Here is a 23,904-nt window from a genome sequence, read left to right on the forward strand (position 1 = left end):
AACACTGAGGGTAAGATGTGATAAGACTCCTAAATAAATCTAGAAAAAATTCTAGATTTCTAAAACAACCTAGAATTGTTGAACAAGGAAATCAGGAGAACTAACTTATTGCTACTCCTGAAGTTGTCTAACAACTGATTATCCTGAAACTGATATAAAAATACAAACACAACCCAGTAAATTATAGATGTTAATATATGTAAAAGGTTGAATACGTTCAATGTCAGACATGGTGTAACCAAAACATTTATTGAAATGGTGATTCATACATATGCTTTGTATAATGTCAACTATAAAATGAACCAGAAACATTTAAACAATAAACACACTTACAAGAAGTAAAATAACAGGCACCTTTTCTTTCCGGTGATTGTACATTGGTCTTTAAGTTGACAGACACAACAAAAGTCAATTCTTTTATTTCTTGTTAAAACTCACATTCATTGGTTTTAATCAGCTTCTTTGCCAGAGGATTGCTGGAATGAGAAAGTGGGTTTATGTCCAACACCATACGATATTTAGAGACAATGGGACATCACCAGAATAAAAATCCATCTGGGTCAGCGAGTTGGGTGGTATGTGTCAATTTGGTCACAAAGTCACTGCATTTGTAATAAAAAGGCATCTTACAAAAAATAAGCTGCAAGCAAGTCGACCACAGCCTCTAACTTCAGTCTATCTGGGGAAGAAGGAAAGTGACTGGAAGAGAGACAGCAGCTGATGCTTTCACATTAGAACGACAACCAATAAACCAAACAGTGTAGTGAATAGACTCGAAAACTCAGAAATACTGAGGCAGAGTACTGTGGGTGTGACTTAGTAGTAATGAAATTGGGAGAAACAAGTGTTTTGGCACAGCAGTGTTCAATGACAAATCACCAAGGAGGATTACATACCAATAACTTGACTTCAGAGAAGCATACGCCCATTTAAAAAGAAAAAAAAGTATTCAAGGCAAAAAGTCAAGCAACTTTCTCATATTCAGTTCTGCACGCAAAAGTAAGGCAGCCAAAGCAGTCAAACCTAAAGATATGAAGCACAAGGTATCAAAAGCAACCTGAAGTTGAAACAGTTTACATAAAGCAAACAGAAAAGAATTTCACCAGATAAAAAAAAACATGCAGCTTCCAGAATTTTCCTTATTTTAAAGAAAAAAGGAGAAACCCTGTTCAGTAGCATACAGTACTATGGCTTCTAGCATGCATCTCTGCCAACCAACAAAAACAATCCCTCCATAAGGCACACATCTTTTACACACAGCCTGGAACAATTTTCTTATTGCATGTTGCATTGCAATTTTTTTTTTTAAATCATAACTGTAAATAAATCTCATTCCATTTCATAAATTGCATTTAACTAATTGAAATGGAATTGTATATCTTAAAGACAATCTGGAACAAATACATGATTGTAATGTACTGTGCTGACAAAACCTTTTGCTAAAACGTTGATAGCAATCCTGTCTTCTCATTCGAAAATTTCTTCATGCACTTTCTGAGTTGTGGGACATGACATGATGCTTTAAAAAAACTATTCTGTGTACCACAGACGTGACCAGTAGTCTGTCTCCATCTAGAGGTGGCTCTCAGGCTTTACCACTGATTGTCGGTAGGGTAGTTCGGCACTGTGGTGGGGTATTGAGGTAAGCTCGGGCCTTGGGCTGCATGTGCTGCTGCGTTGAAACCTGCTTCCCTCACTGGTGCACTCTTCCACATCCCGGTGGTCCACTCCTCCTGAGCACGCTGCATACTCCCACCACCACCACGGTAAAATTTGTGCACCTGTGTGAAAGGTATCATGTGCAATAGCATTTCACATAACTAGCACAGTTTGATAAGCATGAGGTGCAAATATTATATTTAAATACATCTTGATTTTGATCACTGACCTTAAGGATAACTATTGCCATTAAAACAGTCACCAGTGTGAAGCACAGAGTTGTGATTAACATCACTACAGCAGAGCCCACATTGGTGCTGAAAAACACCACTGTCGCCATCCAGCCGCTTTGATGCATTGGGTGAGGGTGAGAGTGAGATAAAGTAGTACAGGTTAGTGTAACTAACAGAGTGAGATGTGTATGCTATGCCATTAAGCAGTGAGAAAACGTGCAAAATTATCAGTATTTCAGTTGGTGTGCAGTGCTGTTCCAACAAGCAAATGTTGAATTCCTAGATTTAGTTATTGCATATATTTTTGAAATGCAGTTTGTGTTAAATATCACATTACTAACTACATTTTTAAGTGGCTTTTGATTAACCACTGCTGTTGAATCACTATCAGTGTAGACACAGCAATAAAGATGTGGGCCAAGCATTCAATAAACAATAAACGCCACATTATCTCCTTGCATACCAATGGATTAAATTTTAAGTTAACATTTGATCTGTGTTTTCTTTAAATCTATCATATTATTTTTGTACAAATGCTGATGGAAAGCACATGTTCTAAGTTGATGTAACCAACTCTATTAGAAAAAAAAAAAAAGCAACAAATGGACAGTCTTAAACTCACCATGTTCCCCAGCCGGGGATGCCTATAGTTTGGAAGAGAGCCAAGACACACTGAAGGAAGAAGGTGAAGAAGAAGGCCATGAAGTTGAACGAACTGTCAGCCCTGTAAAGGATGATACAGCAGAAAACAAATAGGCTTACAGCAGCTCTATATTTGCTGCAATGTTCTTTCTTCCTATTTCTTATAGAACAAATAATGTATAGATCAACCTGGTAACACAACCACAATGAAACACTTAAACTGCCAATAGATGCGAGTGTGACAGTAAGTGCGTGATTATCTCTCCTTAAATATAACTGATTAACAGCTGGGATATTAAAATATACATTACAGTGTAAAGTACAGTGACATTACAGTGTTATGTTTATGTGCTGTGGACATTCGTTAACGAAAATTTAAATAATCAACTACTAAATACAACGATAACATTCAGAACCACCTTCAACTGGATTATACAGTGTCTATTTGATTGGTGCTGACGTAAAGAGGGAAAGTGGCTTTTTGCGCCATTATTTATCTTCAAAACAAAGGTATGACTATAAAAAGTCATTCCTGTAAAAATGTCTTTAACTCCTCAAAGTGAAGCTGAATGTGTTGACTTTGCTTCCAGGTTTAGTTGTTGATGGTTGATTAGATATACCAGACGATAACCAACCTGAAACCTTTGTAGAGGGGTCTAAACCAACAGGCATAACTACAGGGGCTGAACAGGAGAAGCCAAAGGAGAGAGTAACCGAAGTTTATGGCACCGCCACCCCCAGCCCACCAAGCAACACACGCGATCATATTTAGGAAGAGTGTGCCACAATACACTGCAACACAAAGAGAAAAGAATGAGAGATGGGTGGCATCCAAAAAAAATCAAGCAGAAAATGTTTGTTAAGAACACTTACTCTTCCAAAGCAGGAAGACTCTGTTCACCAGCAGCTGGTGGGGTACAGGGATTTCTTCGTCAATGTCCTGGTAAAAACATGGCTTAATTCTCATGAACTGAGGCAGTGGAGGAAAGTTATTCACCCGCTCTATAAAACAAAAAGGACACAACGCTATTATACTCTATTATACTATTGGTTTTATTTCTCTTCTAAATGATTCTTCATGCCTGAATCACTGCATGCACTGCAGAGGATGTGAGGAGGTGGTGATGCAAAAAGGTTTAGTGTAGAAAGAGACATATTTCTACTGTGTTAATGTTAGATAATAAATCGGTCTGTCTTCAAGTATGTAGACACCCTGTTAGAAAAACTCTTCTGAGCTGAGTGATTTACATTAAAATATTTATATATATATATATATATATATATATATATACACCAATTTATACAGTGAATGCTTCCAGCCAATGCATCAAACTAGTCCTGCAAGCTTTCAGCTATAGAAACCATTCAACTATCTAACTAACTAACTAAAACATGCAGCTTTTTAAGGTGCCGCAGTCTAATATCGTTCTCATTCATATATTTCAAGGTATTAAGCTTTTTTCACTATTTTTTTCTATTGAAATGAATGGAAACAACTTTTCAAATTCTTTTCAGCTTTGTCTTCTTTCAGCTTTAACTACTTCTGCATACTTTAAGTGAAAATCCCATTTGTTTTTCACACATCTAATATTTCACTGCGTCCTCCCTCTGGGTGCAGCACACAAAAAACAAGAACACAATACACATGCACATGAACAAAATGCTAAATACATTTTACCAAAGGTATAACATTACTTAAATTCTAACTTTAACAGACACACTACAAACACAAGAACAGTTACTTTACACATAAGCCTTTCTCCAATGCTCCAACTTGTCTCAATTTAAAATTTAACTACTTCCTCTGCAGCTACTCTCAGCTGTTTCAACTATTCTTTCAGCTCTGGAACTCTGTTTAGCTATTTTACAATGAGCTATGTTTTATCATGTTCAGCAAAAATTTACACATTTCCTCAATTTTCAGCTTTTCTTCAATTTCAACAAGTCTTTTTCTACTTCCTCAATTTGAAATGCAACTACTTAAGCTTAAGTTATTATAATGGGGATAAATGGGATAACCGAGCCAAAGCCAAATCGAACTAAAGAAACTTCTATGGGGCCCCAAAGTGTGAATGATTGTACAGATAAAAAAGGACAAACCTGCCATTTTCAAATCCCACTTGTTTCCTGAAAGACAATACATAAATGTAAATAAGTAATAACTCTAATCAGATACAAGTTGAGGTTGTAACGAAAAGCTTGTTAAAGCACATGTTGAAATTCCAACGGTTTTCTTAATATCTATCTATCTATCTATCTATCTATCTATCTATCTATCTATCTATCTATCTATCTATCTATAAGCTAAATAAATAAATACATTACCAAAATGTAATTTAGTAAAAGACTAAAGACCACCGCCCAGGCTGATCACAACTTACACGCCAACTAAATATATGTATATTTGGCGCTGAAGTCTCAACGTTTTCCTAACAAACTTGCTCGATTTCATATGACTTTCTATGGTCGAGATTGCACCTTAAGATAGTCAAATACATTTTAGATAGAAACTGCAATTATAGCGTTGTCGTTCTTTAACATCTGGGCTTTTTGGTACGTTATGGTAACTTTATGTGTGGCGTAAAGTAACGCTCCAGGATATAGCGGCTAACAAGAGTTTCAAGGAAAGATGAGCTTATTGTCTCTTTACCTAACGGTGTTTCATTTGACTAACTCGTCAGCAACTCATAAGATGCAAGAAAAGCTTCCAAGTCTTATGCTAAGCGTTACACACAATATAGTGGTGTCAGAATTACCAGAATAAGGTTAATCTTCCTTCGTTTCCGTTGACAATTGCTGGAATCCACGCTTTAGATTACGTTTCTCCTATCACGCGTACTGCGCCTGCGCGACGAACTATCCCTTGTAGTTTTAAATAGTTGATTTTTCAACACGCTGGCGGCGCGGGGAAATACAAATCCCAAGATTCATGTGAGGCGTAACTGGACAACGCCTGACTCCAATATGACACCAGTTTTGAGAAGAATTCCGCCCACATCTTTATGGTGAAATTCTTGGTTAATTAAATTGGATTTTTTTCTAATTTCCCTAAACATATGGCACATCAATATAGTCAATACACCCGAAAGATTGGTCTTTCAAATGTGTAAAAGCAAAACATATATTACATTTACTTAAGCATATAGTGCAGTTGTAGTGTCTAATGTCACAATGCTAGGTGTTGTTAAGGGGATATGCATCTAGAAAACTCTGGCCTCTACTTCCAGTGCTTTCTTTCATTTCACTGTACCACAACATGGCACCCCTGACTTCTGAAAGTCATACTCCAGTACCAATCACAGAGCCCGACACATCGGGCAGTAGGCGTGTCTTATGACTGGCGCCTGACACAGTTTGCTTTATGACACAGAATGTCCCGGGTGAGGTGGTTGTTATGTGTATTGAAACACAATAAATGGCAGCTCACAGATGAACTCTTTATTGCAAAAGAGATAAAGTGCCACACACATTTTAGCTTTAGAGCTACTACAAACAATATATTTTAATTGTCTTTTACATCCGAAACACCGACCATCACGCAACAGCGCTGTGCAAATGCAACACCCTCACTGGTGAACGCTGACCAATGGGCGAAGTTTATTGATGTAAGTGACACACTCCCGCCAATTCCGACTGAGGAGCGCGAGGTAAACCAGGGCAGTATGTAGGAAATGCGGAACGAGAATATTATTTTTAGTGTCAAATATAGTACGAATAAATGTCTTTTTAGCCACGATACAAAACGTGGTCCGTTATTAGTAGCGTTCTCAGACATTTATGTAACCTATATTGCTGTTTTGACGTTGCTTTGCGGTAATTTATCGAAAACAAGAGAAGCCCTGGCTCGGTAGTTGGTATGTTGGCGGCTGAAAACCCATCAGTGGACGGACGTTTGACAGCATCGACTCCTCGCACAAGAGGTAATACTGTTGCTTTGTCTGGCAAATTCGCACATAGTTTCATCAACTGCATATAACATTATAACTGTTTACTATCATAATGTGGATGGGTGCTTATCAATTCGGACCAAGAATATATCGCTAAGAAAATAAAATGGCACTAACCGCTTTCTAAACGTGTTGACACTTATAACTCAGTCTCTATAACAACTAAGGTTAATGTAAACCAACTGTACTCCGTTACATTGCTAATGTAAACTGTTTTAATAGCCTTGCAAAGATAGCTGTGCATGGCTAAGTTGCTACCCGGCATTGCTAATGTTATGCTGCCCAACTTTAGCGAAGCGTCAGGCAACAGACAATAACGTTAATATTAAATCAAGACTGGGCACAAATTGAGTATATTGGCCATTTAAATCCGTGGTAACAGTTAACATATTTAATCTTGTGGCATATTTCAGGTGTAGTTATACTTCTCATTCTGTTGCTGCTGCTTCGCTAACTCGTAGCTTCCCTTGTAGTGCGTAGCCAGTTGCTAGTTTTATTAGCTGTTAGCAGACCAGCTAGTCACACAAGTGTCAGTGAGATGCTTAGCTAACCCTAAATGTCAAAGTTGTGTCTACGGATCAGCCTCCAGGACTGTCCGATTGGTTTCGCCCCTCTTCACTTTTACGTCTCTTCTGGCTCTAGTGTTACAAACGTTTTTCGTAGTTATGCAGACATTTCGGACTGTGCTTTTGTTCGCACAGGCATTCTTGCCTGACAGCCCTTAGGTGCGTGAACTGGGACTCAAGCCGGGCCTACTGCGCCGATTGAAACACTGGTTGGCGGGAGAGCAAACCAAAGACAAACATTACATTGATTATAAACCACTTCACCGTTGTTTTGAACAAGTGCAAGATTTAATACAATACTTACAAACAAACAAACAAACACCACAGTGGCTCTATGCTGTATAAGTGTAGGAGAATTGAGGTTTAAGTTAGGAACAACACATGATTACAGTAATAAACTGATATGTTTTTGCAAGCTACTAAAACTGTCAGGAATGAGCTAAGTTAAGAGTGAACCTTGTGTATGTTTTAATTTTTTATTTTGTGAGTGGTTGTCATATTAGTTTTTGATGTACTTGTGCGTTTTCCTTCTTTCAGGCATGGACTGCAAGTCACGTAACAATGCCAAGAAACTCGTACAAGGTAAAACTACGTATTTCTATTGAAAAGTTGTAAAACTAAGATTGTCAAATATAATGGATATGTAATTTCTCATCGAGGGTTATTCATATTTTTATATGATTTCTTCTGTTCTGTCATTTCTTGTTGTTCTTCCACTCTTTAGTTTATTTACAATATTTAAATTCTGCCCGCAGCCCGTCTTCCCTTCAAACGCCTGAAATCTGACCCGAAAGAGAACCAGCCACCTAAACGTCTTTGTACACATGCCTGCCCTGAACTGTCAGGCAGGCAGAATGAGAACGAGGCCTCTCCATTGCCTTTACGCAGTGGACCACCCTTGATCAATGGTCGTGGGCCCCTTGATGGTTTCCTAAGTCGTCGGTGCCCTGTAGCCTTAAATAAGAACGTGGTGGTAGATCTGACTGAGGACAATACATTGTCTCCTTCAAAATGCCCTGTTGCACCTGCTCCAGTTTCTTCTTGCCCTCCAACAAAAGTCAGGCATCTGGGCAAAGACAAAACTGTCTCTTCAGAGAAATCCAGCAACATCGACTGTGCAAAAACAGATACAGACTGCGTAGTAGTCAGTGATACAGAAAAGGTGCAGGATGAGGATAAAATTCAGCCATCTATCTCTCAACTTGACATAACAGAGGATTCTGAGAGTGAGTTGGAGGAGCAAAATCAGTCAGGAAATATTTCCAGTTTGGGAAATAAGTCCATGCTGTCCATTTCATCAGTTAGCTCCATTTCTGAAGGTTCACCAGAGGAATCTAAAACTGAAGACCCTACACCCACAGTACGTACATCTCAAATGTTTGCTTTTTGCCTAATCCCCTAGGCCTGAATTTGTTTTATAATGTGTCAATGGTAATGGTAAATAATGCATCCATTGGAATAAATAAATACTAATACACTAAACTTTAGAAAAATATCTAGTATTTAGTTTAGGCATTAGATGACGATTGTTATTGTCAATTGTTTTTTATTAGGAACCAAAGACCACCCCCAAGATCCCAGCAGAGGAGATAAAGAGCAAAAGACGTGCACTGAAGGTAAGACTGCTGATAATAAACTAGTTCATATTGAATGGCTGTATTAAACAACGCTTCAAAAATAAATTAATTGTTGCCTCATACATTGACTTAAAATAGCAGAATTTAGAAGAACAAGAGGAGAGGCTACGCCAGCGACAGGAGAAGGAACGCCAGAAGAAAGAGGCTAAAGCTGCAAAAGAAGAAAAAAAAGAGGCGGCTCGCAAATTAAAAGAGGAACGAGAAAGGGAAAAACGTGAGAAAAAGGAAAAAGATGAGCGAGAGAAACGCGAGAAAAAAGAAAAGGAGGAGAAAGAAAAAGCAGATCGATTAAAAGCAAAAGAGGAGCTTCGGAAATCAAAGATAGAGTGAGTAGTCCCACATAATTTAATACTTAGGTATGTCGTCTCGAAATGTTTGTCATAAGTCAGTGTTGGATATAAGTGTGTAGTGTATATGTGTATATATTTAGCTTATTTGTTGATTTTTTTTTTAATGACTATCTTAACTTTTGTTTCAGGGCCAAGCTTGAAGAGAAACGGAAGAAAGAAGAAGAAAAGCGAATGAAGGAAGAAGATAAACGGTTGAAAGAAGAGAAAGATGTAAGTTTCTTCAGAAAGTTAATACTATAAAGTGATGCTTTAATATTTTACCATTCATTTTGACTTATCCGAATTGTTTACTAAATTGTTCCTGTTTGCAGCGTCTAAAAGCTGAGAAAGCTGAAATTACACGGTTTCTACAGAAACCGAAGGCACAACAGTTTCCAAAGGTTGGTGGGCTCCCACTTTGTTAGTGATTGGCTTAATGTTCAAGTGTTGAAGTGTTTATGCTTCATAAAATGTGTTGTTACCTAAATGCTGGTAATTGTTAACATTAAGTTGGAGGATGTGAGGTTTCCTGCCCATATATTGTTTTTATATAAGATAGCAAATTATTGAACAGCAGGTATTTATTGTACGTTTGTTTCAGACTCTTGCAGCTGCATGTGGAAAATTTGCTCCATTTGAGATAAAAGAAAACATGTCTTTGGCACCACTGTGTCGGGTTCATTGTGAAGACTCTGTTCTTGAGGATCTGGACCAGTGTTTGGTAAATCCTGTTTATAACCTGAACGGACTAAAAGAATGGATTGGACAAAAGCCTCGTCGGTCAGGACCAACCAAACCTAGATCAACAGACTCAGTCAGGTAAAACATAGAATAGTGATTAGCCTGATTAGCATTGCTCTTCTACTTTATTGTTTTGTTAGCATGACATTTACACATCACAATTTCTTTGACTTAATGTTTACACACTGCATGTAATATTTCGTCAGGGAGTGTATAACCATTGAGGGGCCTAAACAAGAAGGTGTTCCAGACCGTGAGCGTTACGGACCCATGAAGCTGCTGCAGTTTCACGAGAACTACCGTCCAGCGTATTGGGGCACCTGGAACAAGAAGAGCTCACACATCTCATCTCGCTGCCCTTTTAGACTAGATAAGGTAAAATACTGCTGTTTCTTAACAGGAAAGATCTCAGCAGTCCTAAGCACTACATACTGTTTTAAGAATACAGCGACAGAATAAAGGACTGGTAAAAGACAGTTCGTGTTGGCACAGTACAACGCAGTACAGTACATCGGCAAACTGAGTATGTAGTCACTAGAAGGGTTTTTGCACAGTGTTTAAATATAAAGCTTGTACCTGTTTGCACAAATGTTGCACAGAAAAGTTTTTGCACATTGTGTAAATTTAGAATAGATGTATAATAATGCACAGAGTTTGCACAAATTGTTAAGCTACTTTCTGTCACCACAGGATTTGTTAGACTATGAGGTGGATAGTGATGAAGAATGGGAGGAAGAGGAACCAGGAGAATCCCTGTCACACAGTGAAGGGGTAAGTTTCTACATTTCCCAATACCTGGAGAATAAATATGTTTTGCATCTTTCATACTCTTGCTTTCAGCGTTCTGCTGTTAGGCCTCCAGTGCATCAGAGCAGAAATGGGTCTGTGGTCTCCAGAGAAAGAGGTTAAAGTCTTAGGGTTATTGTTTATGGTGCATGTTCATTACTTGGAGTAAAAAATAATGCATTAAGTTAATGTTTCAATCTCTGAAATTGAGCAAATAGAAGTAAGATAACTTTAATATTTGAATAAAAAAGTGACTCATGTTTTAGAGTTATTTGATAGTTTTGAATTAACACAATAAAAGTAGGTCTGCTCAAACATTTGGGAAAAGCAACCAGGGGGACACTTATTGTTTGTAGTATTAGATTCATATTTTCACATTCAGATTGGTTTATTCGTCATGTGCAGGTTAATGCTCAGTCAATGAAATGCTTATAGACAAGAAAGAATCGGCCACCTCACTCAAAAGTATAATGCAATAAAAACAACCAGTAAATACAATAGCTACAAATATGCTGTGTATGTGACTGTACCTGTTAATATTGCATGGGACATAACTAGCATATTGTCCTGATAACAGTTAACATGATATTATGCTGGGTTAAGGAGCTTGACAGCCTGCTGGTAAAAACTGTGTGGATCAGGGAGCTGGGTAACTTTACCTATTGAAAAAACCTCAAACTTTTCATTTATAGGAAGATGAGGAAGAAGGTGGTGAAGACGATGACGATGATGATGGCTTTTTTGTACCTCATGGCTACCTTTCAGAGGATGAAGGAGCGCTTGAAGAAGAGGTATGAAGGGATCTGTAAATTGTTTTTGTTAAACAACCGTGTCAGACCTTAATCATTATTTTCTTGTATCTACCTGTGTCCCTTTAGGATGGGGGCGACCTGGAGAAGCAGAAACTGCGTCAGAAGCTGAAAGCAAGGGAGTGGGATGAACTGATGTCCACTAAGAAGAAGATGAAGGTGCTGGAGCCAGTGGTGCACGGCTGCATCTGGGAGGGAGACGGGCGTAGTTTAGACCTCTTCCAACCTTATGTGGTGTGTCTGGTTGAGCCCTTACCCAAGGCAGACATCAGCCCCAGCTCAGATGAGGCTGCACAGAAGTTTCAGAGAGAAGAGCAGTGTAAGTAAGACTCACTGGGATAAAAAGTTTAATTTAGGGTAAATGCCATTGCTGATGACAGAATATATAAAGGTGCAACCTAGAAGGTCATTGGGTTGCTCAAAATTTGGTTTGTCAGTGGGAGAAGACATTACACAACCAGAAGCAATCTTTTATTTTGAACAGCCAAGTAGATGGTTCAAAATTGAAATGGCTTGAAAATGTTTTTTGTATTGACGCACTGAAGCAGTGGTGGCACAACATGATTGTTGCCCAAAATACTCAAAGTAAATACATTTTAATAATAAAGTGAAGACAAACGTGATTAAACAGCTATGTGCTTGTACTTAAAATGAAGTTGTGCTAATAAATATTCTTTTTAAAAAAGGTGTTTTGTTAAGTGTTACATTACTATAAATACATATTTGTTTTTTTTTTACAGTACTCGGTCAGCTGCTACCACTGCTGCACGGCAATCTCAACAGCAGCAAAGTTATCATTTCAGAGTTTCAAGAGTTGTGTCGTCGGCAGACATCGACCTCTTTGTCATCACCTTCTGAACCGTCCAGCCCTCAGAATCCAGCAGAAAACATCCCCACCAGGTAAAACATTTATTAATTCAAATCGTTTAATTTGTTGTTACATACTCAGAAATATGTCTATGAAGAAATACGTCTAACAAGTAACATGTTAACAGGCCACTATTTGGTACATTCTAAAAAGACCTTTTTACTTGTATCAATTAAAGTTGTTCTTCTTTTCAATTCTTCTACCATTAGAATACATCTGAAGCGCCTCATCAAGAACAATGCTGTTTATGAGAAGCGCACCACCTACAGACGCTGCTGCTGGTATGTGCATTCAGAAGTACTGACCCGTTTTGGCCAGGACGCTCTCCCAGTGCCATGTCAGTGGACCTACCTCACCACTGGAGCTCGAGAAGACTCTCGTGATGAACCCCAGGCTGCCACAGGCTCTCAGGGAAATTCTCCCTCTACTCCTCAGATGTCCTCCACTGCACCTTCATCTTCTAACAAAAGGAAGAGTACAGGCAGCATGTCAATCACCAAATTCATGAAGAGATGTGCTGATCTTGAGCAGGTAGAAAAATGTGCTGAAACAGTTTTTCATCCTGATAAGACTGTAATAGATTCATCCAAAAAATTTTAATGAAAACTATTTTACTGTAGTCAACACCATAACTGGTCTTACTTCTGTGTCTAAAAGCCAGAAGCAATGGAGGCTGATGGTTTCCAAGCTGACACTGAGGATGACGATGAGGATGACTGTGTTATCATTTCTAGAGTGGTGAGTTACACCTTAAGCTTTTTCTGCCTAAGATTGTGGGCGTTTAATATTTTGCAATTTCATCCAAATCATTAGATCTAGGTTATGGTCACATGTTTAACAACATGCGGACTGCGTCAATTTGTGAAAGAATGAGTTGTTCTCAGGAGCTCTGATTTCAACCATGGACAATCAGTGAAATGTCCTACAAAAAATGCCATTGTTATACTATAACTTTGTTATAATAGTTGACTAAGAAGTGTTTGGCAGTTTCAAACTCCATATTATCAATGTTACTTCACCAGTCAGTAGTAAACTGTGGTCCTACAACATATTAAAGAGACTGAATGTTGTGTAAACAAACTTGATCTAAATAATTTTGATCTGCTTGCTTTAAGGCCTATAATGTAAAAATAATGGTAGGTTGCAGAGGAGCTGGGCTTATGTCACAAATCTATGTTTGAGTATCCAATAAGGTTTAGAACAGCTTGGAACTTCAGACGTTAGATAAGTGGCTCACTGTGAAGGTCACAAGTAAAAAAAAAAAAAAAGCAACCACATAAATTTCATACTGAGGTCATATACTTAGGTACAGCCCAGGGAAGCATGTGTTGTCAGGAGGCCATTACATAACATCTTTGCAATTTTTAACCACTGGTGTTCTGTAATATAGAGAAATGATTTTTTACCTACCTTTTTTTTTTCAAACACCTGCAAACAATGCTATTATTTATGATTCTTCAGACCCAGTAAAGTCAGATGCCTCCACTGAGGGAGATGTCGTGATGGAAGTAAGCTCCTCATGGCCTGTGCTGCTTCTACTTTCTCCACTGCCCGAGAACGAGGAGACCACCGCCCCCACACCAAGCTACTTGTTTCCTTTTGAATTTCTCCTTCATGGCCCTGAACTCTCTGTCAAAGGCAGAATCGCATCTTAAAGCAAGATGAAGCACAACACTCTGGTACCAGCAGCTCACAGCAGATGGTGTCTGCTAAGTATTAGGAGTTTCCACTCATCACTTTTTAAAGGAGCCAGGAGCCATTTTGCCTGTTAAATATAGCTCTGTATAAAGTTGAGTATCTGACTTGGTCACTGCGGCCAGGTATTCACTGTTTGCCTGACGCTGGCATTTCATTTTGTCAGGCATCAATGGTCTTTTTAAAGTGGAAAGTGAACTCTGGCACTGCTTTAGCTACAGCAGAGAAGATAAGCAGGATGGAAACACCCAATTTTTATGAGAAGCACCACAAAGACATTAATGACAGCATTATTTACGGTTTTGGAAATGTTGAAGTCATGCTATGGTCTAATGTGTATATAGTTTACAATAACTTAGAATTGGGGGGAAAAAAACTTTCCGTCGATTTCAATGGGTGCGTTATTTTTTTCTGCAGTTTCTAATTCTGATAACTCGCTGGAGTAGTTACTAGACCTATGTTGCAATCTTTTATAAATATGTATTCTGTATTTTGTTTTTCAAGAATACTTGAACAGGATAAATTCATTAAACATGAATAAAAGTACTGCACTTTTATACTTTGTTCATTTGTCAATACTTCACCTGGGTGCTATGAATGAGTTGTCATCAGACTGTCATTACGGTGGTTAAAAAATATTAGGTAAACAAATGTCTGAATGCTAAATATTTGGGTAATAATTGATCTGAATATGACCCAGGTCTACATTGCTGAATTTGGGTTCAAAATATAACCAGATTGTGCTGTTTACATTAGCTGCGGTATCATGTAGCACAGCATCAAGTGTTTTTAACCTATTTTTAATCACTGACCATAGAACACAGGATACTGCAAATAGACATGAATGCCATAGAAAAACACTATTACTGCTCTGGTCCAACAAAGTGTTTTTAAGTGAAGTAACAACAACAAAAAAGCATTTACTACTTAAACACTACTGTTTACATTTAAGAAATCACATTTTCACAGATTCTCCAGTTTAGTGTTAAAGATATTAAATTTGTCTAACACTGCATCTTTTACTACTCATATACCACTGGCAATAATTTAGCTATGTTTCATTTAGATAGGCTGAAGTTAAACTCAATGCAGTGCAAGCAGTTTTTATTACCGACAGGATAAGCATCAGAACATCTGGACAGGTCACATCGATTCACAAAATACAATGCAGATTAAATAAAATAGGCTTTTGCTGCATAAATGTAGAGGAGTTGGATACAGCAGGGAAGTGCAGTCATGTACAGGTCTGACTAGGCCCTAATATCAACTCTGTCTTGCACTGTGCACAGTAGTCTGCATGAAATGGACAGTTCAACCGTTGTGCATGTTGAAGGGGATGTAAGAAAATTATACAATTATATCAAAAAGTATTTATCTTCAGCTCACTTGGGAAGAAAGCCAAGTGATAAGAGGTAGGTTGTCATCTCGACCAACCACAAGAAGAGGAACTATAGTTGCTTGTACAGATTTACCTCGTCTATCTTCTCGCTCAGCAAAAACAAAAATAGAACGTTGGGAGTAAATCTAATACTTCACTTATATTAGCTACTTTGATTTCTCATTGAATTGGTTGGACAATTGAGGCTATAAATGTTATTTTCATAAAATCGTTTAGACCAAAAGCCTTTTATCTCATGTAAATATGTTTAATTCCAACATAACGGACATAAAGCATCAGGACATCAGACATCTGTGCTGTCAACTTTAACATAATGATGCCTGTGTGCCATAAGAAGCTGCTGCAGTGAGCCTTTGTTACTGGAGTAGTGTGGATAAAGCAATATGGATGTTCGATAGTGTTTTCTAATGTTTTAAAGAAAATACATTTTTTGCTTCACATTTTACATCAAATTATTAAGAACAATGTCTGTTTTACAATTCCTGACTTGGACAAATCTCCATTTGCACTTTTAATTTTTAAAGTAACCACAAAAGCCAACACCAAAGAAGACGGGGCCACTGCAGAGCAGAAGACAAACAACCAACAGAAGCTTGTGTGTTGACTCCTATCGTTTAAAACGAGTACAGCCGATCATCAGTACAGACAAATCTTGAACACCACTTGGAAAATCGTAAGCATTTCAAGTCTTGATTGAAGCCAGTGCAATCACACACTGCAGCTCTTTGTACATAACAAGCTATTGACAGTGCTGAGATACCACCAATTCACTATATTGGTGGTATCTCTTCACTTATATTTAATTTCTTCTACATGACTGTGCGGTTTTGTGTGTTCATTTTGCTAACCCACCAATGGAAGCAAATGAAATGAAAGCTACTCACTTAAAAATGACAGGAGAAAGAGGTAACACAGTTATAACCAGGTCTCTTAACATGCCACACAAAGTAACCTGACTGGCTGACTGCAAGGTACAAGGACTCAGTCTGTTTAGAGACAGCACACACATTCAGGACAACAACACCTGTCCCTTGTTCCTCCTTAAATCTGCTTGTGGCGCTTCGTATAACAACACTGTAGGGTGAAATTATCCTTACAGCCAAGAGAGAAGGGTGCGCTCAGCAGAGCATGCAGGGAAAGATACGTTGGCCCTGTTCTATCACTGCTACGAACGCATGTTAGCATTTGTAAGAATATCTCATCATTAGTTTCACCGCTGTGGTGAAAGGGAGGGAGGTAGCAGGGAGAGTTCAGGGTGTGTCTACTCAGCTCAGGCTCTGAATACTTTCCAGCAGCTCTGGTTTGAGAAGGGTGGGACTCTTTCCACCTGCAGCTGCAATGTCTGCTTGTACAGCTGCATCCCAGGCAAAGGTGATCAAAGCTGCTGGCACCTGAGAAAAAAATAAATTAATATTAAATTATATGTTTGGTTGATAGTTCTGACAAATTAGACAGTCTAACAGAAAGTTACCTGTGTCTAATATTAAGTGTAATAAATAGAATAGTAATATAAAATAGAGAATACTAGCTAGTTTGCTTTGATATATGTATAATCACAGCAGGACAAAACTAAATTTAACTGAGTAAATACATTTGTGAATAAAAAAAACATTGTATTTTACATTGTGTAAATGACCTTGAGGTAGTTTATGTGGGAGTAACTCAAAATAAACATGACAGCACCGACATACATCAACCAGTGCACCAGTGTGACTCATAGATGTGTTTGTAAATAACACAAGCTTATGACAGGATTAGGCAATATGTGTTTGTAAACCATTTGTTAATAAGGTTACTTGGTACAACTCACCAAGCTACACTCTGCAAGAGCAACATCCTCAGACTCTCGCAGCTTTTGTCCTCCAGGACCAATGAGCTCAAAGGGTTGCCAGCTGTCCACCAGAGACTCCCTTACGAACTCGAACAGCACAGGTAGCCGGTCCCACGCATAAAAGGTCCCTAAGGTCAGAAATACAATAACAACTTTTGTACATGTTTCTAACCGTGGGAACTGTAACAGAAAGATATTTGTTTTTCTCCCACTGAACTCAAATCAGAGGTCCTACCTTGAAGCAGGTTTCCATCAGGCAGCCTGATCCTGAGCAGGGTGTAGTTGTATTTCCTTCTCTCCCTCTGCTCATCTTTCTCCCTCATGGCCTTTGTACGCAGCATTGCGTTCTTTTCCACCAAATCACTCCTGAGAGACCAAAACAACATAAGCTGGCCTGGTCATCAAGGGCAGATTATAATACTGAAGAAACAATCAGAGGATCACTAACAGACCACCTGAATGTACTGTTTTAGGCATTTATTATAAATGTAATGCAAATTAATTTGTTTATTAATGTATCAAGCAATAAATGCAGTTCTACAAGCCAGACTGATGAAATACAAACCAGTTGTCTGTACCTCTGCTGCTGCTCCTTCTTGAGCTCCTCTGCAGTCAGATTGTAGAACTCTGGTGGCAGCTCAAAGCGCTGTGCATTAGGAGAAGGTCTGAAAGCCTGATGTTGTCTGTCCAGCTGAGCTCTCACTGGTTCTCCTCTGTGAAGTCGATCCCTCCTCTCCTTCATCAGCTCCAGGGCATCGGTACTCTGCTCTGGTAACACTAGGAACTCTTCTTCCTCCTCTGGTATGTACAAATGTAAAGTTAAAGTTGAATGTGATATCTGGATATGTCATTGTCATCGGGATCCACTTACCTTGACCCTCTACATTAAGCATAACACTTATGAAGCCCAAGGCCTGTAGAAACTCTCTGCTTCCCTCCACAGAACGTACTTTCTCCTGATTAAAACATGTGAAAATACAGTTCTTATAGGGCTTCTTACAGGCATACTAAAGATTATTAGGAGTAGTAACATACACACCTGGAACACCTTGTTGCTGAGTTTGATCTTCCTGTATTTCTCCTCAGTTGGATTCTTACATATATTTTCCACATATCTGTTGACAAAACAATCAAGAAACATAAAGTAAAGTTTTTAAAAAGTAAAGTTGTATCAACAATCATTGTAAAGTTTCTTACTTGCTTATAATTTCCACAGCAGCCTTTACTTTCTCTCTGTCTTTGTTAAACGTGTGCATCATCATAACAGAAGCTTCAACTGGGTCCTCCTCAAACCTCTGACAGATAAAAACAGAGCAGTTTGATCAACAGTATCAGCCAGGGCTGCATTTAATCCAGATACATTATAGTTAGAGCTGAAACAAAGGCAAGTGATTTCTCCAGACGTACCATTAAAATTGCCTCTTTAATGTGAACTTCCCTCTCACTCTTAGTTAAAGTGGCTCCAGTTAGTGGACAGGTGAAATACACACCAGACACGGACAGAGTGCCCGAATCTTTTACTTTGGACCCCTGGGAAAAAAAAGTAATTTCTCTGTATAGTGAATGTGCTCATACGAGATAACAATTACTACAGCAACTTAGCACCTATTTCATTTGTTACAGACCTCTGCTGTTGCTGACTTTTCTTTTTCAGCTAGTGCAGCTGCCTCTGCCTCCAGCTCCTTCTTAACTAGAAAAAGGACGAAGAAAATCTTATAATTATGTTTGTTTAGTAGATAAACAGACCTAAAGTAGCCATCCACAAACTGAAGACTTTAGCTATTAATGAATTATTTTAAACGCCATGTGATCATTACACATGAGTACTACTGCAAAAGTGGGTTGCGAGTAAAAGCGCGTCATTACATAAGCAAAGAAGAAAGAACGAGTAATGTTATATACAATATGCAAAAACGTAAGCGTGACTTATTTCTGTCACAGTGCATATGACAGTGTTATTGCTGCGTTGCTCACCCTGGTTCCTGATAACATCCTGAGAGGTGTGGACCTTAGGTCGCTGATGCTGTTCAATCCTGGCCAGAGCTGCGGCTCCAGCCCTCTGGGCCCCTTCACTGGGAGCATGGCGATTATGCTTGACGTTGGAGCTGCTCTGCACCCCCTCAGCTTTGGTCCTAGTGTCATCAGAGCACAAGAGCGAGGATACGTGTGACTCTCCCTCTCCTTAAAGGGACCAACACGTCTGTAGCCAACGTTTAGGTTTAGTTAGCGTCACCAGGATAAGTCACTTAACCGATATCCAAACGAGCTTCTTCAGAGATTAACTGTCAGCTAATGTTATGTTTACGTCACAAGGACTCCAGTTGAGCGGCATTACATAATCTGTACGGTAGCAGTTATCAACGTTAAATGCTTCTTGTTACTAAGGCTTATTATTCTAACTATTAGTTCGCTTTACAAGAGAGAAACTACGACAAAACAGTAACCACAACCAAATGCTAGCTAACGCCAGCCCACTTTCGCACTTGCTAGCCACATTACCAACTAGCTATGTAGCTATTATTACTTAGCCTAGTAACAATTCTAAAACATCCCTTCTACTTGCCTGGTGTCTTCTGTCAATTTCTTTCCAGGTCCCGCCGATTTAAACTTAATGTCCGTCTTAAATCCTTCCAAAAACTTCTTCATCTCCTCCAGCTGGGCAGGAAAAATATGACCGTGGAACCCCGAACTGATGTGAACGCTAGCTAGCTAGCTAGCCTCTGCTAACAGGAGGACCAAAACAAAACGGGCACTAAACTGCTTCCGGCTCTTTGGCGTCGTGTCGCCCCCGTGTGGCCGACAAAACAGAACAATGTCCGGAGGGAGCCGTTTAATAAGTATTAATAAATTAATGAATTCTTAAGCAGTTAGAGACCAAACCTACATGATTACAGATGCATTCATGCATCATACATCAACAGTGGCTTAGTAGTAGAATAAGTAGCAGGTTTGAGTCACTGCAAAGCGAGGACAAATATCAATAAAATTTATTATTCTTTACCAAATGTGTTTAGGGTTGACAGCTCATTATACACAAATAATAATAACAACAGAAGATATAAAGGTTAATTAGTGGATGTTTGTTAAACTACATCATTGTTAAACTACATCATTTATACTCCATTTTTCATGTAAAACCAGATTAAATGTAAAGGCAAAGAAAGAATGAGTGAATGTTTCCTAGAGCAGATTTCCAACCTCAGTTGTTTAACTCTGGTTTTTCTCTGTTTTCACTGATGTGTCTTTTTTACACATTGTTAAAATTAAATTAGTTTATTATGCCAAAATCAGCGAACCTTGGCATGAACTTTAAATCTCTTTGGTACACGTGTCACTCCAGTTAATGCCTCTGTGCTCAGTTCTACTCCGTCAGGAGCAGAGAATGAAAACTTCTGTAGCAAACCAACGAAAAACAGGAACAGCTCCATCCTGGCCAGGCCTTCTCCAAGACACGCACGTTTCCCTGAAGGGTGTATATACAAAGGTGAGCACAGGTTGGATCAGCCTGGTTCTAGGATTAAAATGAAAGTTGTTTACCTGCAGAAAATGGCAGCAGAGCTTCTCTTTTAACAAACTTTCCCTCAGCATTTAGAAAGTGCCCTGGGTTGAACGTTTCAGGAGTTTCCCATTCGGTTTTATCAAACAACACTGAGGTCAACATCGGCAACAACATAGATCCCTGAAAAAGAAAATCTATTCATTAAAACCAAGCATAGCAGTAATTTAATAAAGGACCGTTTGATTGAATGCACCTTGGGTATGAAGTAACCATCCAGCGTTGTGCCCTTGGCAGCTACTCTGAGTCCATTCAGAGGAACGATGTTTCCCATCCTCTGGACCTCATGGATGACAGCGTCAGTGTAGGGCAGGTTGGGTCTGTCAGCCATGGTGGGTAGACGGTTCTGTCCAATCACTCTGTCGATCTCTGCCTGCACGTTTTCTGGAAGGTAAGTCCTGTTAACTACACTGGTACACGTACTGTACTATTTTGCTTCTCTCGCTTCAAACAATCAGACATCACCTACTCTGGATATCTGGGTTGTTGGTGAGGTAAATCAAAGCCCACTGCAACGTGGTGGCGGTCGTCTCTGTTCCAGCCAGGAACAGATCCAGACAGCACAGAGCCAGGTTGGACTCAGTGAAGCCCACACCAGGCTCTTTGTGCTGTACAGAGAAAGATGTGTGATGAATGAAGAACAGGTGAAGAGCAGGGATGGTACAGATCTGTGTCTGCAGTGGTCACATACAGTCTGCATTTCAGTGAGGAAAGCATCGATGTAGTCCCGGGTCCAGGTCCTTCTTGTGTCTCTCTACCTCCCGTTTGAAAAAGTCTAGGATGATGTTGAACATCCATCCATCCATCCATTTTCTTAACCGCTTACTCCCTAGTGCAGGGTCACGGGGGTGCTGGAGCCTATCCCAGCTGGCTACAGATAGACACAATAGACAAAGCAAGACAGCTTCAGGAAAGCATGAAGCAGAGCAGTAGAGGTATCCACACACCTGAGCTTCCACCATAAAACCTTTGAAAAAGAGCATCTAGTGGTCGATCCACAAAGTTGTCAGCTTGTGTCACTAAGGCCTCCTTCACCATCTTGTATCCACACACAAACACCATCTTGTCCTTGCCGAGTCGGATACTAAACACGTTCCCATAGGTCTCAGCCAGCTGTGGACAAAACATGAAGCCACTTTACTGCATCACGTGTACTTACAGTATAGTCAAGACCTTAAACATGCATTTCACCACCACCAGATGTCATCAAGTGCCACGAATTTCCACAAAAAATGAGCTTTAACTATCGTCAGGTTCAATGTGAATTTACATTATTAGTTTTACAGTTGTTCCATAAAATCCACTGTAAAAGAACCTTTGTAACTTTACCAAAGTAATACAATATTCCCTTAAAACTATAATAATGACACAGCATTTAAAATAATAATTAATATTTGCAATTAGTAATATCTATAATATATAATGTCTAATATCTAATTGGCCTCTGGCCATTACCTTGGTAAAGTAACCCTGTGGCTGTTTATTGTCCACACTCAAGAAACTTCCCACAAACGGCAGAGAGAGTGGTCCTGGAGGATAATTTGGAGGATTCCTGTATTTGAGGTAATCGGCAATCAAGAGGAAGAGCAACATAAAGAGCAAAATCACCTTTAGGTCTAAACTCAGCAATAGATCAGAAAGCCACATGTTTAAAGAGGCAAACAAAGAGCAGCTGGAGAAGGAATGTACAGTACGCAACTCTGGAGAGACTCCTTCTGTTGACTTTGAGCACGTGTGCTTTTATAATGCCAGTTAATGCCAGTTAATGCTAGTTAACCATTTGGATGCCCATGTATTTAGTGGCTACACAGACAAAAGAATTATAATAGTATTAGATTTATTTAAATTGTGTGCACAACAACATTTCTGCATAAAATGAATCTGTGCAAATGTGTTTGTGTCAGTTGCACTTAGTAGCAAAAACAATGACTGCACCCCCTTTTATAAATAGACGTGCTGTAGCAAGTGTAATTAAACCAAAAATTTTAACATTTCTAAATAATAAAATTCTTCAAATTGTTGCTATTCAGAAAATCTATAATGACAATAAAATGTCAATGTCATTCTGTGTCCGTAATCAGAATCTGTCTAGTCATAATGTCAACATATGAAAGCCAATAAAACAAAGTGCAGTTGGTACAGAAGGCATCTAATCAGTTGTGTGTGGAGCCTTATCTACTCTATGATATTTCTCTTGTAGTGGAACCTTTGAGTTTCACCTTTCCTCTGCGCATTGTTGAACCCTGTTGAACAGTGACAACAAAGACCTACATTCTCATCAAATTAATCCAATAACATACAGTAGATCATGTCTGTAGCAGAACCAGCCTTCCATTGACTATACAGCTTATCAGCTGCACATCCTAGCTTTGTCAAGAGTCAATTAGTAACTATCATTATGACACAGGTCAGACTATTATAATTATCTGCCTTTATAAAAAAAGGGTGGGCATACAGTAGAGTCGACAGCCCCACGTGTGTTACTAAAACTATCAAATCTATATATCTAATATCAAATTACGGCAATAAACCCTCAGGTGAGTAGAGAGGTAATGGAGGCAATGTGAAATTCTTTGGTCTAAAGAGTACAAATCTAACATGTTCTGGTTCTAACCTTGTCGCTGTTTCATGCAACGAGAGTGAACACATGGTTCCTGAAAAGGTGAGAGGTGTGATGTGTGCTTTGTTGGAGACAGTGCTGTGACTCAGTCAAACCTGAGGGCACATTTAACCAGCATAGCTATCACAGCACACTGGAGCAAACTGGCATCTTAACTGGTTAGCACTCAATGGGAACACTGTACACATTGACACTGACACTGCGGTCAGGGAAGGCAGGGGAGGCGAGGCCTCATGTCGCCTGACAAAATACCATAAAATAAATAAATAATAAAATAAAATATAAATCAATATCTGTCCACTGATTTGTGTTCTAAATGTATTTCCTCTACATTTTTCAAAATTACTTAACATTTCAACAAGTAAAATCCCTGAATATGCGCATTTCCGGCCCCAATATGGGGAGAAACCCGAGAAGAGGCATCAATGAGCTGAGCCTCAGCCCAGGGCTCCAGCTCCCATTCTCAAGCCATAGTTACATGAGTTAATATCTGGAGCGATTGCTTCCTGTTTCACAGCTTGTCACCAACAAAATCCATGTTCTTTCTTTACCGTCACAAGGAGTGGAGACGTGGTGCAATGGATGA

The 23,904-nt window shown here is 39.1% G+C and overlaps 3 protein-coding genes and 1 pseudogene across 6 annotated transcripts; 1 reads left to right on the forward strand and 3 right to left on the reverse strand.

Annotated features, from left to right (window-relative positions):
* Positions 1–228: 228 nt before the first annotated feature.
* scamp4 (secretory carrier membrane protein 4) lies at positions 229–5,399 on the reverse strand. 2 transcript variants are annotated; one of them, XM_029149378.2, is made up of 7 exons: positions 5,291–5,399; positions 4,635–4,661; positions 3,408–3,536; positions 3,170–3,326; positions 2,515–2,616; positions 1,889–2,006; positions 229–1,781 (listed from the first exon to the last, which is right to left on the reverse strand). In XM_029149378.2, the coding sequence occupies exons 2-7, from the start codon at positions 4,639–4,641 to the stop codon at positions 1,593–1,595; spliced, it is 702 nt and encodes a 233-aa protein (XP_029005211.1). In that variant the 5' UTR covers positions 4,642–4,661; positions 5,291–5,399; the 3' UTR covers positions 229–1,592. The 2 variants fall into 2 exon arrangements, with proteins under 2 accessions (XP_029005211.1, XP_040926475.1); XM_041070541.2 differs by lacking the exon at positions 5,291–5,399 and adding an exon at positions 5,185–5,279.
* A 749-nt stretch (positions 5,400–6,148) lies between these two features.
* chaf1a (chromatin assembly factor 1, subunit A (p150)) lies at positions 6,149–14,469 on the forward strand. Of its 3 annotated transcripts, XM_029149352.3 has the most exons (16): positions 6,150–6,454; positions 7,585–7,629; positions 7,803–8,407; positions 8,601–8,663; positions 8,763–9,010; positions 9,163–9,244; positions 9,346–9,414; positions 9,615–9,832; positions 9,961–10,129; positions 10,445–10,525; positions 11,233–11,331; positions 11,419–11,668; positions 12,090–12,249; positions 12,427–12,748; positions 12,875–12,955; positions 13,679–14,469. In XM_029149352.3, exons 1-16 carry the CDS (start codon positions 6,391–6,393, stop codon positions 13,685–13,687), a joined length of 2,565 nt encoding a protein of 854 aa, XP_029005185.1. In that variant the 5' UTR covers positions 6,150–6,390; the 3' UTR covers positions 13,688–14,469. The 3 variants fall into 3 exon arrangements, with proteins under 3 accessions (XP_029005183.1, XP_029005184.1, XP_029005185.1); XM_029149350.3 differs by lacking the exon at positions 13,679–14,469 and having other exon boundaries at positions 6,149–6,454; positions 12,875–13,030; XM_029149351.3 differs by lacking the exon at positions 13,679–14,469 and having other exon boundaries at positions 6,149–6,454; positions 8,766–9,010; positions 12,875–13,030.
* A 318-nt stretch (positions 14,470–14,787) lies between these two features.
* On the reverse strand, positions 14,788–19,932 carry ubxn6 (UBX domain protein 6). The gene is made up of 11 exons (XM_029149377.3): positions 19,706–19,932; positions 19,117–19,274; positions 18,768–18,832; positions 18,550–18,672; positions 18,340–18,437; positions 18,182–18,257; positions 18,014–18,098; positions 17,721–17,940; positions 17,378–17,508; positions 17,122–17,270; positions 14,788–16,702 (listed from the first exon to the last, which is right to left on the reverse strand). Exons 1-11 carry the CDS (start codon positions 19,786–19,788, stop codon positions 16,577–16,579), a joined length of 1,314 nt encoding a protein of 437 aa, XP_029005210.1. The 5' UTR covers positions 19,789–19,932; the 3' UTR covers positions 14,788–16,576.
* Positions 19,933–20,071: 139 nt separating this feature from the next.
* Positions 20,072–22,409, reverse strand: LOC114854732 (cytochrome P450 2J4-like; annotated as a pseudogene).
* Between the last annotated feature and the right edge of the window lie 1,495 nt (positions 22,410–23,904).

Source organism: Betta splendens, chromosome 4 (assembly GCF_900634795.4).
Source record: "Betta splendens chromosome 4, fBetSpl5.4, whole genome shotgun sequence".
NCBI classification, from domain to species: Eukaryota; Metazoa; Chordata; class Actinopteri; order Anabantiformes; family Osphronemidae; genus Betta; species Betta splendens.

Excerpts from the sequence above, each read along its gene's own strand:
- scamp4 (XM_029149378.2), bottom strand. Across the intron at positions 2,617-3,169 it reads CCCCTCTACAAAGGTTTCAG|GGCTGACAGTTCGTTCAACT; the intron begins GTTGGTTATCGT and ends CATCCTTTACAG. Across the intron at positions 1,782-1,888 it reads TGGCAATAGTTATCCTTAAG|GTGCACAAATTTTACCGTGG; the intron begins GTCAGTGATCAA and ends CCTTTCACACAG.
- chaf1a (XM_029149350.3), top strand. The coding sequence starts at position 6,391 with ATGTTGGCGGCTGAAAACCCATCAGTGGACGGACGTTTGACAGCATCG. Across the intron at positions 10,130-10,444 it reads GCCCTTTTAGACTAGATAAG|GATTTGTTAGACTATGAGGT; the intron begins GTAAAATACTGC and ends CTGTCACCACAG. Across the intron at positions 11,669-12,089 it reads GTTTCAGAGAGAAGAGCAGT|TACTCGGTCAGCTGCTACCA; the intron begins GTAAGTAAGACT and ends TTTTTTTTACAG.
- ubxn6 (XM_029149377.3), bottom strand. The coding sequence starts at position 19,788 with ATGAAGAAGTTTTTGGAAGGATTTAAGACGGACATTAAGTTTAAATCG. Across the intron at positions 18,833-19,116 it reads GGATGTTATCAGGAACCAGG|TTAAGAAGGAGCTGGAGGCA; the intron begins GTGAGCAACGCA and ends TCCTTTTTCTAG. Across the intron at positions 18,099-18,181 it reads TCAGCAACAAGGTGTTCCAG|GAGAAAGTACGTTCTGTGGA; the intron begins GTGTGTATGTTA and ends TGTTTTAATCAG.